Below are 12674 nucleotides of genomic sequence, written 5' to 3'. Positions count from 1 at the left end.
CCTTTTCTGTCTATATTTTTCTTATTTAATTCACTGAATAATTCCATTAGCCAGCACCTCAAAACAGTATTAAAAAACAAGGAGATAGCGGGCATCCATCTCGTCTTTCTAACTTTGAGAAATTCTCCTGTTTTTCAACACTAGCTAACTTATAGTTTGAGATATTTATGATCACATCAAGAGTTCACCTAGTTCTATTTTTCTAAAGGATTTTATTTTTATTTATTTATTTGCCAGGCAGAGTTAGACAGTAACAGAGAGACACAAAGAGAAAGGTCTTCCTTCCATTGGTTCACCTCCCAGATGGCCGCTACAGCCAGCGTGCTGCACTGATCCAAAGCCAGGGCCTAGGTGCTTTTCCTGGTCTCCCATGCAGGTGCAGGGCCCAAGCACTTGGGCCATCCTCCACTGCCTTCCCGGGCCACAGCAGAGAGCTGGACTGGAAAAGGAGCAACTGGGACAGAATCCAGTGCTCTGACTGGGACTAGAACCCAGGGTGCCAGTGCCACAGGCAGAGGATTAGCCAAGTGAGCCACAGCACCGGCCCTCTAATGGATTTTAAATACCAGAAACAAATGCAAAATCTTATCAATCACTTCATAGGTCCTATGAAATGATAATATATTTTTCTCCTTTGATCTGTTAGGATCGAACCATTCTTGCATTTTCATAAATAAATGTTAATGATATCTGTTCTTAATATTATTTGTTTTCAAAATTATCTTGGCTGACCTTGTATACTTCTTCAATAAGAAACTCAAAGGATCATCTTTAAGCATAAGAGATCAATGAAAAAGTTTATCTCTTTGTTTTAAGGAGAGACAATATTAGCTGCTCTAGATAATTGGACACAATCATTTACCTAACCAGAATTATCTTAATAAGGGATTCAGTTTAGAATTAACAGATTATTTCTAATTCAAGTAAATAGTTATTTATAGGTAGATCATTCAGTATTTATAAATAGGATAAAAATCATACCAATGAAATGCAAAACTGAGCAATGACAATGAATAGGTTAGGAGAATTGTCTCGACAGCTCAAAAATTACAAAATGAGATTAAAAGACCACTAAATTTGAACCCGCATTTTATACAGCTACTGCATAAAGCTAAGCACCTCCACATTAATCATCATGGAGAAATAATTTTCATAAGCAACGTACCTTCTTATAGATATTAGAAACAGATGTACTTCATTGATTCCATGATGCATTTTTTTTTTACATTTTAGTGTCTCTGAAATTAGCACACAACTGGAATCTATGATGATCATGTTTAATTTTTTAGTAGACATTGTTTTTCAGTGATGTATGAAAGAATGGGGGCTGAAATGGGTGATGTCTTAGAATCGATAAGATCTAAGCTTTGAATTTTAAATTTTTTTTAACTTTGATTTTATCTTAAATTTTTATCTTTTAATCTTAGATTTGACTTGACATGAGACATGAGACGGGTTCAAAAAGTTCATGGAAATTTTGCATTATCTTAGTTGTATTTTTCCACAATACTTTGAAGTCCTTTCATATTCCTTGGTTTTACAAAACAGCTCCATCTGCCTATGTCATCCTCTTTAAAAAAATCACTACCATTAATGGATTTTTAAAAAATGAACTAAGTTAACATTAAATTGAGGGGCCGGTGATATGGCTTTGCAGGTTAAATGGCCTCCTGCAGTGCCAGTATCCCATATGGGCACCGGTTCTATTCCCAGTTGCTCCAGTTCCGATCCAGCTCTCTGCTAGGGCCTGGGAAAGCAGTAGGAAATGGCCCAAGTCCTTGGGCCCCGGCACCGGCATGGGAGACCAGGAGGAAACTCCTGGCTCCTGGCTTCGGATCGGCGCAGCTCTGGCCATTGCAGCCAACTGGGGGAGTGAACTAGAGGATGGAAGATCTCCCTCTCTGCCCCTCCTTTTCTGTCTGTTTAACTCAGACTTTTAAATAAATAAATAAATCTTAAAAAAAAAAAAAAAAAGAGAGAGAGAGAGAGAGAGAAAGTGGCTGCATGAGTGCAGACCTGCAGGCATATAAGCAACACATAGGTATTCTGCCCTGGAGTCATTGTTTGGCTCATTATTGATGGAATCAACGAGTTAAATAATGCCACACCTGCAGAATTCTCAAAGGGCTTTATCCAGGAAGATGAAAAAGGCAGCTATGAGAGTATTCTCAATTGGAGCTGTTGGTATAAGCGAAGCCATTGACCTCATCTGTCTGCATCTCCTCCTGTCATCCGGTTCCACCAGAAAATGAGACGGTGGTCACAGAGGCTCCACCCTCTCCATCACATCATTTCCTGCTCTGCTTGTGAACCTCCCCACCACAGATGACCATGAAGCACCAAGTACAACTGATTCTCATCAGAGCCCTGGATCCACAGTTGAGGAACAGGGGATCCTACTGCTACAAAACCCAGTGCAAAGGAAATGGCCACCAGAGACATGTGAGCCAAGGGAGGGAAGGGTTTCTAGGTCAGGAAATTCAGCCTAGCTGACTGACCCATCTACTAACCACAACCACCTCTGTCCTCTTTCTAAGTGCGAGTTTAAACCTCCTCTGAAAAAGAAAACAGAAAGGGAAAAAAAGGATACTTGCATGAATGTCTCTGGACACCTTAATCAACCGCTATCAACTGGAGAAGAATTCTGTTCATCTCTTTTAAAGCATTCTCTTTGGCTCTCTGAAAATTTATTAAAATGCAAAGAGCAGAGTCAATAGCACGTGGCCGGTTTTAATTTTCAGGAATGGCAGAGCCAGCAAGAGCCCTGGGTGTACCAACCTCAGTGTGGACCTACCTTTTGCACAGCTCCTTGAAAGGCCTGTTTGATCCTCCTACATGAATCGGGCATTAATTTTGTGTCTTGACTCTCCAGAGCTGCGTCTTGCAAATCTTCATTTTCCTGAAGTCTCAAAATTCTATAAATGCAGTGAGTACTGTCTGCAGATATTCTGTTAGGATCCATCTGAAGAGAGAAAAACATGGAAGAATGGTAGAGTGGCTGCCATTAGTTATTCTGCTGCTTAATAAAGTGTGACTTAAGTACAGACAAGACATTCTAGCAAGTCTTTATGCCCCCAACGATGAATAGTTAGGACAATTATCCTCAAGCTGGAGTAAAAAACAGATTACTGATTCATCTGGGTGAGCAGCTACCATCCATAGCATAAGGCACAGTTCTGTGTGGGGATGCTCAAAAACAGAACTGTACACATGTGGCTCATGGGGAAATTCTCCAAATTGCCTAACAACATGAAAGTCCTAGAGAAGCATCAAGGAAGTCACATGTGGTCAGTCCAGGTAGAGAAAGATCTTTATCTTTAAATCACAGGTAACATGCTCAATGGAGTTACAAAGCTCTCTAGGATACTCAAAGCATGAAGCCCACATAAATCAGGTGCAATTAACACCATCTTTAACCACTAGGTTTGCCTGACCTCTTCCCGTAATCACTGTATATTTTAACCAACTGAGTAAGAGCCAGAGAAATCTGTGTCCTAACTCTAAATAAAGCCTGAAGCCAGAGAGCAAGTGTTTGTCTACTGGTGAAAACACCACGTTCCATTTTAGAGTACCTGGGTCCAATTCCTAGCTCCAGCTTCTGACTCCAGCTTCCTGCAAATACAGACTCTGGGAGGAAGTGGTAATGGATCAAGTATTTGGGTCCCAGCCACTCCTACAGGAGACCTGGATAGCATTCTGGTACCTAGCTCTGGCCCCAGTCTGGCCCCAGCCTTTGCAAACATTTAGAGGGTGAAGGAGTTCCCTCACTGTGTCTATCCATCTGGCTTGAGAGCGAACTCTTTGCCTTTTACATTTAAAAAGCAAACTTAAAGGGAAAAAAATTGGAGCCAGAAGCGTTAATGTCTCATTTTTCTGAAACTCCCATTAGTGTTTGCCAACCTGGAGTGCATTATGGGATCTGGAGGGCTGCATGAGCAGGCCACATGGCTATGAGCTGGGTGGATGATGCTAAAATGTCAATAATATAAAGAAGTATTCCACTCAAAATTCCCAAAGAGCTATCAGCATATCTCTAGGTTGGAACAGGTGCCCAGTGTGAGTCTTTCTCCAAGCACTACCTTTTTTTTTTTTTTTTTTTTTTTTTTTTTTGACAGGCAGAGTTAGACAGTGAGAGAGAGAGACAGAGAGAAAGGTCTTCCTTCCGTTGGTTCACCCCCCAAATGGCCACTACCTCTGGCACTGTGCCGATCTGAAGCCAGGAGCCGGGTGCTTCCTCCTGGTCTCCCATGCGGGTACAGGGCCCAAGGACTTGGGCCATCCTCCACTGCCCTCCCGGGCCACAGCAGAGAGCTGGCCTGGAAGAGGGGCAACCGGGACAGAATCCGGTGCCCCGACCGGGACTAGAACCCGGTGTGCCGGCGCCACAGGCAGAGGATTAGCCTAGTGAGCTGCGGCGCCAGCCACCAAGCACTATCTTTTAAATTGTCTGCCTGCTCCTCCCAGAGCTCTGACAGGCCTTGGCAGTGACTGCCAACTAAAGGGTAATGATAATTAGCAACCAATTGCTTAATTAATAATACGAGGGAACTTCAAAATGCTCACGAAGAATGCATGCTATCAGCAAACTATTGGGTGGACTCCAAAATTTCAGTTGCATTTGTCTTCTTTCTTATCAAGGTATTTCATATGCACGTGCTTATTAATAAGTACAGAATAGATGAAAAAGTGAAAAAGAAAAACTATAATAACCAAAGCGCAGTCAGAACGAATACCAACTCTCTCTCCCTGGTATAGTGATCTTTTTAAAAGTATCAGAATAACCTTCCAGGCATCAAAAATAAACTAGAAAATATCCTAGTCACATCTGAAATTCTTACCATGAAATGACAGCCTTGGTGCATGCACTATTACAAACTTTATCATTGTAGTTTTGCAAAATAAGGATTAGCTATCATCATGGGAGAGGTACCAGTACGAAGCAAAAACTCTTTGCAACCCATAGTTTTTATATTTTCTCTGGAATAATTGGGATGAATCAACAGATGTGAGGTTTTTATATAAAGAAAGCTTTCAGTCATTCACTGAAAAAGAAAACAAAAGCTCCCTCATACCAATAAGTGTCCCACAAAACCAGAAAAGCCCAGACAACTGATATGGAGGGTCACTGGGGAACAGTGACCTGGGGAGCAAGAGACAGGAGGCGGCCTCAGCCGGCTACTGAGCTGCAGAACACCGCAGTGTTGGTGCTGAACGCCTGGGGACCCTGACACCGGGTAAACTCGCGTCGTGCTGACACGCTTGGAGCTGTGGGGCACACAGCTCCGAGTGCAGTCTAAGACCAGGCACGGGCACGGGCTCGCTGGGAGCTCCTTCAGATGCCGAATCTCAGGCTCTGCTCTGGCCTGCTGCCTGGGACCCTGCACATCAGTCAGGTCCCTGGGTGTTCTTACACACCTTAAAGTTTGAGAAGAGATGCTTTACAATGCCAGCTAGACAAATACAAAGAGATGTTCTACTGTTAAAAATGACTCCAAATTTCCCTGGGCAACAATTTAAGCTTTTTTCACAAGTAATACCAAATGCCAATTAGTACAAAAATGTTCCAACAGTTAATGATAGTTGAGGATTTGATACCAAGGAATACAATGCAAAAGACTGTGTCCCTTTCTTAAAAGAAAATACTCATGGCTGCATCCCTCCTTCTGCCCTTCCAGCCAATTCCATCCATATCCTTAAGAGAAGATTTTTGGTCAACGAAACACGGCGGACTCTGCTGCTGCGCCAGACGCTGCAAAAAGTATGCAAAACAGGCACTCCCTCTCTTCACGGACTCACATGGAGTGAGGAACACAGAAACCTGTCAGAAAAGCACTTACACCTAGAAATGTCTTCAAAACACTAAATCCTGCATATCTGATTTAAAATAGACATAAGTGCATTTACCGGATGATATAATACCTATGCAATAAATTTAGTTTCAGTTTTTTGTTATTTTTTTAGCTTCCTTGAAACTTGATCATTTGTAGGGTTAAACAGGGCAGATACTTGACACACAGTCCTCTTCTTTCTCACCAAGCATTACCAGTTTTATTTTTATTTTTACTCTTTTAAAGTTCTCTGTCTTTTCCAACAGGCAGCCTGCACATCTGTCCACCCTATTTTCAGTAGTGTCCTGGCTAAAAAGCAAATAGGGAGGTTGAGAGGGAAAGTGACAAGGGCAAAAGAGTTTGAGGTTTCTGAAAAGCTTATCTCTTAGCTAAATCCTAAACTTCAAATATGTTGTAAGGGAGTTTAAATTGCACACACGCACACGAGTATCACAAGCAGTGTTTTTGAGAAGTTTGGCTTTTTTCTTTGTGAACCAAAGTATGAATACTATGTGGTAAAAATACAGCACAAGCCGCATGCTATTTTCTCTTAGCAGGGGTTGTGAAGAGAGAAGCAATCTACACAGGATCTACTATACATATTTTAAAAATCTAGGCACAGGTAATCTGCCAACATTCAGGACGATTCTTTTTTAACCATTCAAATGCGAGTCAAGAAGAGAAAAACTGAAAAAAGTCACTATAAATTTTACATTTTCTTGGCATTCTTCTAAATGCATTTAAAACGACATTGAATTGCTTTATCTTGAGAATGCTAAGATAACCCAAAGTGATTCTCTTAATCTTGAGAAAAATCCTCCAAGATATATAAAAGTAGAAATGATCATAGACTAAACCCTGATGTCCCCAAAACTCAACTTCTAAAATTACCAATGAGTGGCCCAATCTTACTTCAATCTTTGAGCAATGACTTCCCTATTCCCTCCCCCTTCCCACTAATTATTTTGAAACAAATTCCAGATATGATAGCATTTCACTTGAACTGTTTCAGGATGTATCTCCATTGAATTAAATCTCCACTAGGCAGCAAATGCAGTAAAATGCAATCAGATCTAGCGGGGGTATTCATGTGAACACATTGCTCCTAATATTACTTCTTTACTGGATACTCTTTTAAAAGTGCAGTGCAGGACTGGATTCACAATAATAGCTAGAACATTTTTCCTAAGTCTTAGATAAACCCAATCTTCATGGTTATTAGGAAAGTGGTACCTAGAAATCTGATGGAATTAAATTCTCTGAATGAAAACTCTGAAGCCAGGCTTACTAGCTCACATGTTGACTTCAGACAAGGTTTTGAGTGTTTCACTATTACCCGTGTGCCATCAGGTTTACTACAAGCCTTTAGGTTATCATCAGAGGGCCACTGAGAATTGCTATGGGAGGGCTGAATGACTGGCTCCTACTGAGCCACACAGATTTCCATGGTTCCTGTCAAGCTTGGTGGCTCACGGTCCCTAGAACTCATTCATTCTAGGGGTATGCATCGTGGCACAGCAGCCTAAGCTTGGGACAGCTGCATCCTATTTTGGAATGTCTGGTTCAACTCCCACTACCTGCTTTCCATCCAGCCTCCTGTTTATGTTGCCGGGAGGCAGCAGATGAGGGCTCAAATGCTTGGGCCCCTGCCACCCACATGGGAGACCTAGATGGAGTTCTAGGATCCTTGTTTGGGCTGGCCCAAGCTCTGTTGTTGCCAGCATTTGGTGGAGTGAACCAGCAGATGGAAGGTGTTCCACTCCCCTCAACCCCCAGACTGTCTGTCTCTCTCTATCTCTGTCACTGTGCCTTTCAGATAAATATTTAAAAAAGAGAACTTGTTCATTGTCCTACTGTGTTCAATGCTGAATGTTCACAGTGTTCACTATTACTGTCATGAAAATGTATTCACAAGGTGTTAGATAAAATGCTGAGAACTACTGCATATTTAGTCCCTATATGACTGCAGCCCTCTTGTTTGACTAAGGATTTTAAGGTTTTTGTTGAGGTTCCTTCCTTCCTGGGTACCAGGCACACAGTAGGTGGATATTGTGTGTTGAATAAGTGACTCTTGACTCGTATTTCATACTATTGAATCTTGCTCACAACACACACACTCAGTACACAAGCTGATGAAGAGCCAAATGCTGGATGAGAAAAAGGATAAACCATTCACTCTTGACTACAACATACTCCAGAGAAAGAAAAGCATTTACTTTCATAGAGATTAGCATAATCTGTGCTGCACAAAAAACACACCAAAGTCGAGAATGAATGATTTATCCTTTCATCTTAGGGAAAAAAATTTCTCATCATGTAAAAATTATTGTTATAATACATAAACATAAATTTCCTGCAGTATCGATCAAAGTATTTCTACTTTAGTAGATAACCACATTATCTCCATAAAATGCAAACCAGTGGATAATGAATGGTTAACGAAAAGCCACTGTTAAAAGTAATGGAGTTGAGGATGCTGGCCCATGTCAAAAGTCCATACAATGAACACAATGCCATGTTTTCATGCATCCAACTTAGTTTAGTAATCACCTTTGAATCTGAAACCAATGAAGTCCAAACCCAACTTTCTTTTCCCATAAAAAAAATGCACAGTCAGCCCCCCACTTCCTCTGAGAAAGAGTTCACAGCACCAGACAAGAATATTTGAATGAATCCAACCAACTGCACTGCAATTTCCAAGAAAACACAAGACATAAACCACCAGAAAGCATAGTATTACAAATGTGCCCCTTCCTTTCCACTCTCCCCCTGCAGTTCCGAGCCGCCTTGCACAGCCTCTTCGTCTGTTCAAAGGCTGGGTATTTCCTAGATTGTAGCGGAGCCCTGCTCACCGCACACACCTTGCTTCCTTCCTCCGCCCACCTCCCCGGCAAGCACGTGGGGCCGTCCCACTTCGCCGCCAGCGAGTGGTGTGCCACGGGTCAGCGCGGCGGCATGGTCCCTGTGCCGAGACTGGGCGTCCCTGGTCGCGCTGTGTCCCCCCCTGGCAACCCGGGCATCGCCACCGGGTATCCCAGCGCCGGCTGGCACCGCGCACACTTCCAGCCCTGTGTCCCCAGCACAACGGCAAATTGGCCCACCCGGGACCCGAAGTCCCCCAGGCGGTGGGCAGAAAGGGAAAGGGGTCGGTGCCAAAGTGGAGGAGCTGGATTTTTTTTTTCCTCCTAGGGGACCTAAGTTGGTTGGGTCTTAACTCCAAGTGAGAAATGGACGGCAGGAGAAAACGTGCCTTCTCCAGCAGAGGTGAGCGAGCGGCCAATGCTGTTTCCAGGGGGGAAATTCAAACCCCAGGAGCCCAGCCTCCGCGCTCAGAGAGCAGGGCCGAGCGTGCGGGGCAGCCCCGAGCTGGCTAGTCCCCAGGCCCGCGCTCTCGCTCTCTCGGAGTCATTTCCCCTCTTGCATAGGCAAGATCTGAGGAGCCGTGGCCAGCGGCCAGGCCGGTTGTCCCCAAATGCAGGAGGCGCGCGGTGTGCGCAGGCACCCGGGGGGAGGGAAGCCACTCACCTGCGCTCGGAAGTAGAGGAACAGGGCGACGCTGCAGACCACCTGGCCCAACCCCAGCCCCAGGAGCGCCACGAACATGGAGCGGGAAGCGGCGGGCGGCTGGGGCGGCGGGGGCGACGCGGGCGGCGGCGGCGGGGCGTGCAGGGGGCCCTCGTGCGGGGCGCCGGAGCCGCCGCTGCCCATCTCCTCGGAGCCGCGCAGGTACTTGGTGTAGTCTCGGCTGGCGCGGCGCATGGCGCTCAGCCCGCTCGCTCGGGCGCTCCCTCCCTTTCCCGTCCGCTCGCGGCCAACTCCAAAGACAGCGGAGGGGCCAGGCGGGAGCCTGGACGTGGGGCGCTCGCTCGCTAGCTCGCTCGCTCGGAGCCCGGCGGTGGCTCCTGGGGCGCGCGGGCCAGCGGGCAGGGCGCCCGGCAACCCCAACTCTTATAAAAAGCGCTTCGAGAGGGCCGGCCTCGGGAGCCAATCAGCCCGGGGCGAGGCTGCCTCTTCCACTCCCACCTTCCTTCCTCTCCCCCTCTTGCACTGTCAGCCTCCTCCCCATCAGGGCCCTCCGAGGGGGAGGCTGTGGGTTGCTCCAGGGGTTCCAGGCTCCGCTGGGTCATCCCAGGCTGCCTTTCTGCAGAGCCCAAAGGTGGGCTGCGGGCGATGCAAAGGGGATCTTGGGCAAGGCTGAAGAGTTCCATGGGCGCGTTCCTTGGGGGCAGTGCACATGTCTGAGCTCAGTTTTCTCCTTTGGATTTAGGTTAGACTTGGTGACCTCTGAATACCCTTCCTATTCTTGTCCCCTACCCCCATCCCCAACTCAGCAAAGATCATCCTCAGGAATCTTAAAGGTTCGGCCTCTATCACGTTCCAAATGTTGCTTCCCGAAGTATTTTGGAAGGCTTAGAAAATTTCAGAACTGTCTTCCCAGCTGCGTGCTTCTGCATCATCAAAGTAGCTTTACGCGTGGCTGCTTTGAATGCAGCAAAAGAGAGCTTACAGACATCAACTCACTTAAAATGAAGATGGTGATGCAGAGAAAAAGGATACAGGGATGTGCAACAAGCAAGCCCTAGAAAGACACACACACACACACACACACAGAGAGAGAGAGAGAGAGAGAGAGAGAGAGAGAGAGAGATCCAGCTTCTATCCACTAGTTCACTCCCCAAATGCCCCAACAACTAGGGCTGGACCAGGCTGATGCCAGGAGCCCAGAACTCACTGAGGGTCTTCCACATGCATGGCAGGGACCCAAGTACTTAAGTCATCACCTGCTGCCTCCCCGGGTGTGCATTATCTGGAAACTGGAATTGGGAGCAGAGCTAGGACTTGAACCCAGGCACTCTGATATGGGATGCCAGTGTCTCAAATGGTATCTTAACCTCTGTGCCTAATATCTATCTGTGTAAGAGACATCTTAGGGGCCAGCGCTGTAGCGCACTAGGTTAATCCTCCGCCTGCGGGTGCTGGCATCCCATATGGATGCTGGTTCTGGTCCCGGCTGCTCCTCTTCCAATCCAGTTCTCTGCTATGGCCTGGGAAAGCAGTGGAAGATGGCTCAAGTCCTTGGGCCCCTGCACCCGTATGGGAGACTGGAAGAAGCTCCTGGCTTCAGATCAGCGCAGCTCCGGCTGTTGCAGTTATCTGGGGAGTGAACTAGCAGTGGGAAGACCTTTCTCTCTGTCTCTCCCTCTCACTGTCCGTAACTCTACCTCTCAAATAAATAAATAAAATTTTTTTAAAAGAGACATCTTATATAAAGCTGATGAGAGGGGCTGGTGCTGTGGCAAAGCAGGTAAAGCTGCTGCCTGCATTGCTGGCATCCCATATGGGCTCCAGTTCGAGTCCCAGCTGCTGTACTACTGATCCACCTCTCTGCTATGGCCTGGGATAGCAGTAGATGATGGCCCAAGTCCTTGGGCCCCTGCACCCCCGTGGGAGACCCATAAGAAGCTCCTGGCTCCGGATCAGCGTAGCTCCGGCCATTGCGGCCATCTGGGGAGTGAACCAGCAGATAGAAGACCTCTCTTTCTCTCTCTGCCTCTGCCTCTCTGTAACTCTGCCTTTCAAAAAAAAAAAAACTGATGAGAGAGGTAAATATTACTTCCATTGCTGAAGAAAACTTTCTAGGGTTTTGTAAATGCCTGTTTGAGAACTGTGCACCTTGGTAAGAATGAGAATATTAACAAAGCTCACAAATTCTGATGCCTCTTCAGAGGGAAAGAGAGGAGGTGCTGGCCACTTAAACATCTATAAAGCTTGCACCGTTTTCACTTTTTTATTAATACTGTTTTGTTTCAAATATTTCTTTGCTCAGTTCTCCAATAGGCACTTTGATAGCGTTTATCACAAATGATACATTTCTGACTTATTAAAGCGTGTCTTCCACATGGAATACTTCAACCTCAATACATGTTGAAGAAGAGTGACCAGAGTCCACTTTTTTTTTTTTTTTTGACAGGCAGAGTGGACAGTGAGAGAGAGAAACAGAGAGAAAGATCTTCCTTTGCCGTTGGCTCACCCTCCAATGGCCGCCGCGGCCGGCGCGCTGCGGCCGGCGCACCGCGCTGATCCGATGGCAGGAGCCAGGAGCCAGGTGCTTTTCCTGGTCTCCCATGGGGTGCAGGGCCCAAGCACCTGGGCCATCCTCCACTGCACTCCCTGGCCACAGCAGAGGGCTGGCCTGGAAGAGGGGCAACCGGGACAGAATCCGGTGCCCTGACCGGGACTAGAACCCGGTGTGCCGGCGCCGCTAGGCGGAGGATTAGCCTAGTGAGCCGCGGCGCCGGCCGCAGAGTCCACTTTTTTAGATTTAATCATTTACTTGAAAGAGTTACAGGGAGAGGTAGAGACAGAGAAAGAAAGAGAGGTCTTCCATCCACTGGTTCTCTCCCCAAATGGCCACAATGGCCGGAGCTGGGCTGATCTGAAGCCAGGAGCCAGGAGCTTCTTCCAGGTCTCCCACGTGGGTGCAGGGGCCCAAGGACTTGGGCCATCTTCTACTGCTTTCCCAGGCACATTAGCAGGGAGCGGGATCAGAAGTGGAGCAGCCAGGACTTGAACCAGTGCCCAGATGGGATGCCGGCACTGCAGGTGGTGGCTTTACCTGCTGTGCCACAGCGCCAGCCCCATCAGTGAGTTTTAATGCAATGATGTCATGATGCTTTGTCTTATACTTTTTTTAATTCCTTTTCATCTTGATTCTCAGATTACAAGATCTCTCAAATCTCTGAATCACACTCAGGTATACTAGACCCAGAGCATCATGTTACATTCCTGTGACCCCTCACATGACATCCCTGCCACTTGGCAGGTATTTTCTTCTGGTACTCATAA

At 46.3% G+C, this 12674-nt stretch overlaps 1 protein-coding gene across 1 annotated transcript in view; it reads right to left on the bottom strand.

Moving 5' to 3' along the window:
* Positions 1-9737, bottom strand: part of TNFSF11 (TNF superfamily member 11) — a 33433-nt gene extending 23696 nt beyond the window's left edge. The window contains exons 1-2 of the mRNA XM_002712966.5: positions 9354-9737; positions 2795-2962 (exon numbers count right to left, since the gene is read on the bottom strand). Of these exons, the coding sequence (XP_002713012.1) occupies positions 2795-2962; positions 9354-9587 (402 nt within the window). The 5' untranslated portion in view covers positions 9588-9737. The remainder of the gene's footprint in view (positions 1-2794; positions 2963-9353) is intronic.
* Between the last annotated feature and the right edge of the window lie 2937 nt (positions 9738-12674).

Source organism: Oryctolagus cuniculus, chromosome 9, assembly GCF_964237555.1.
Source record: "Oryctolagus cuniculus chromosome 9, mOryCun1.1, whole genome shotgun sequence".
Taxonomy (NCBI): domain Eukaryota; kingdom Metazoa; phylum Chordata; class Mammalia; order Lagomorpha; family Leporidae; genus Oryctolagus; species Oryctolagus cuniculus.
Note: the sequence above shows the minus strand (reverse complement) of the source record. Positions and strands in the feature narration are given on the sequence as shown.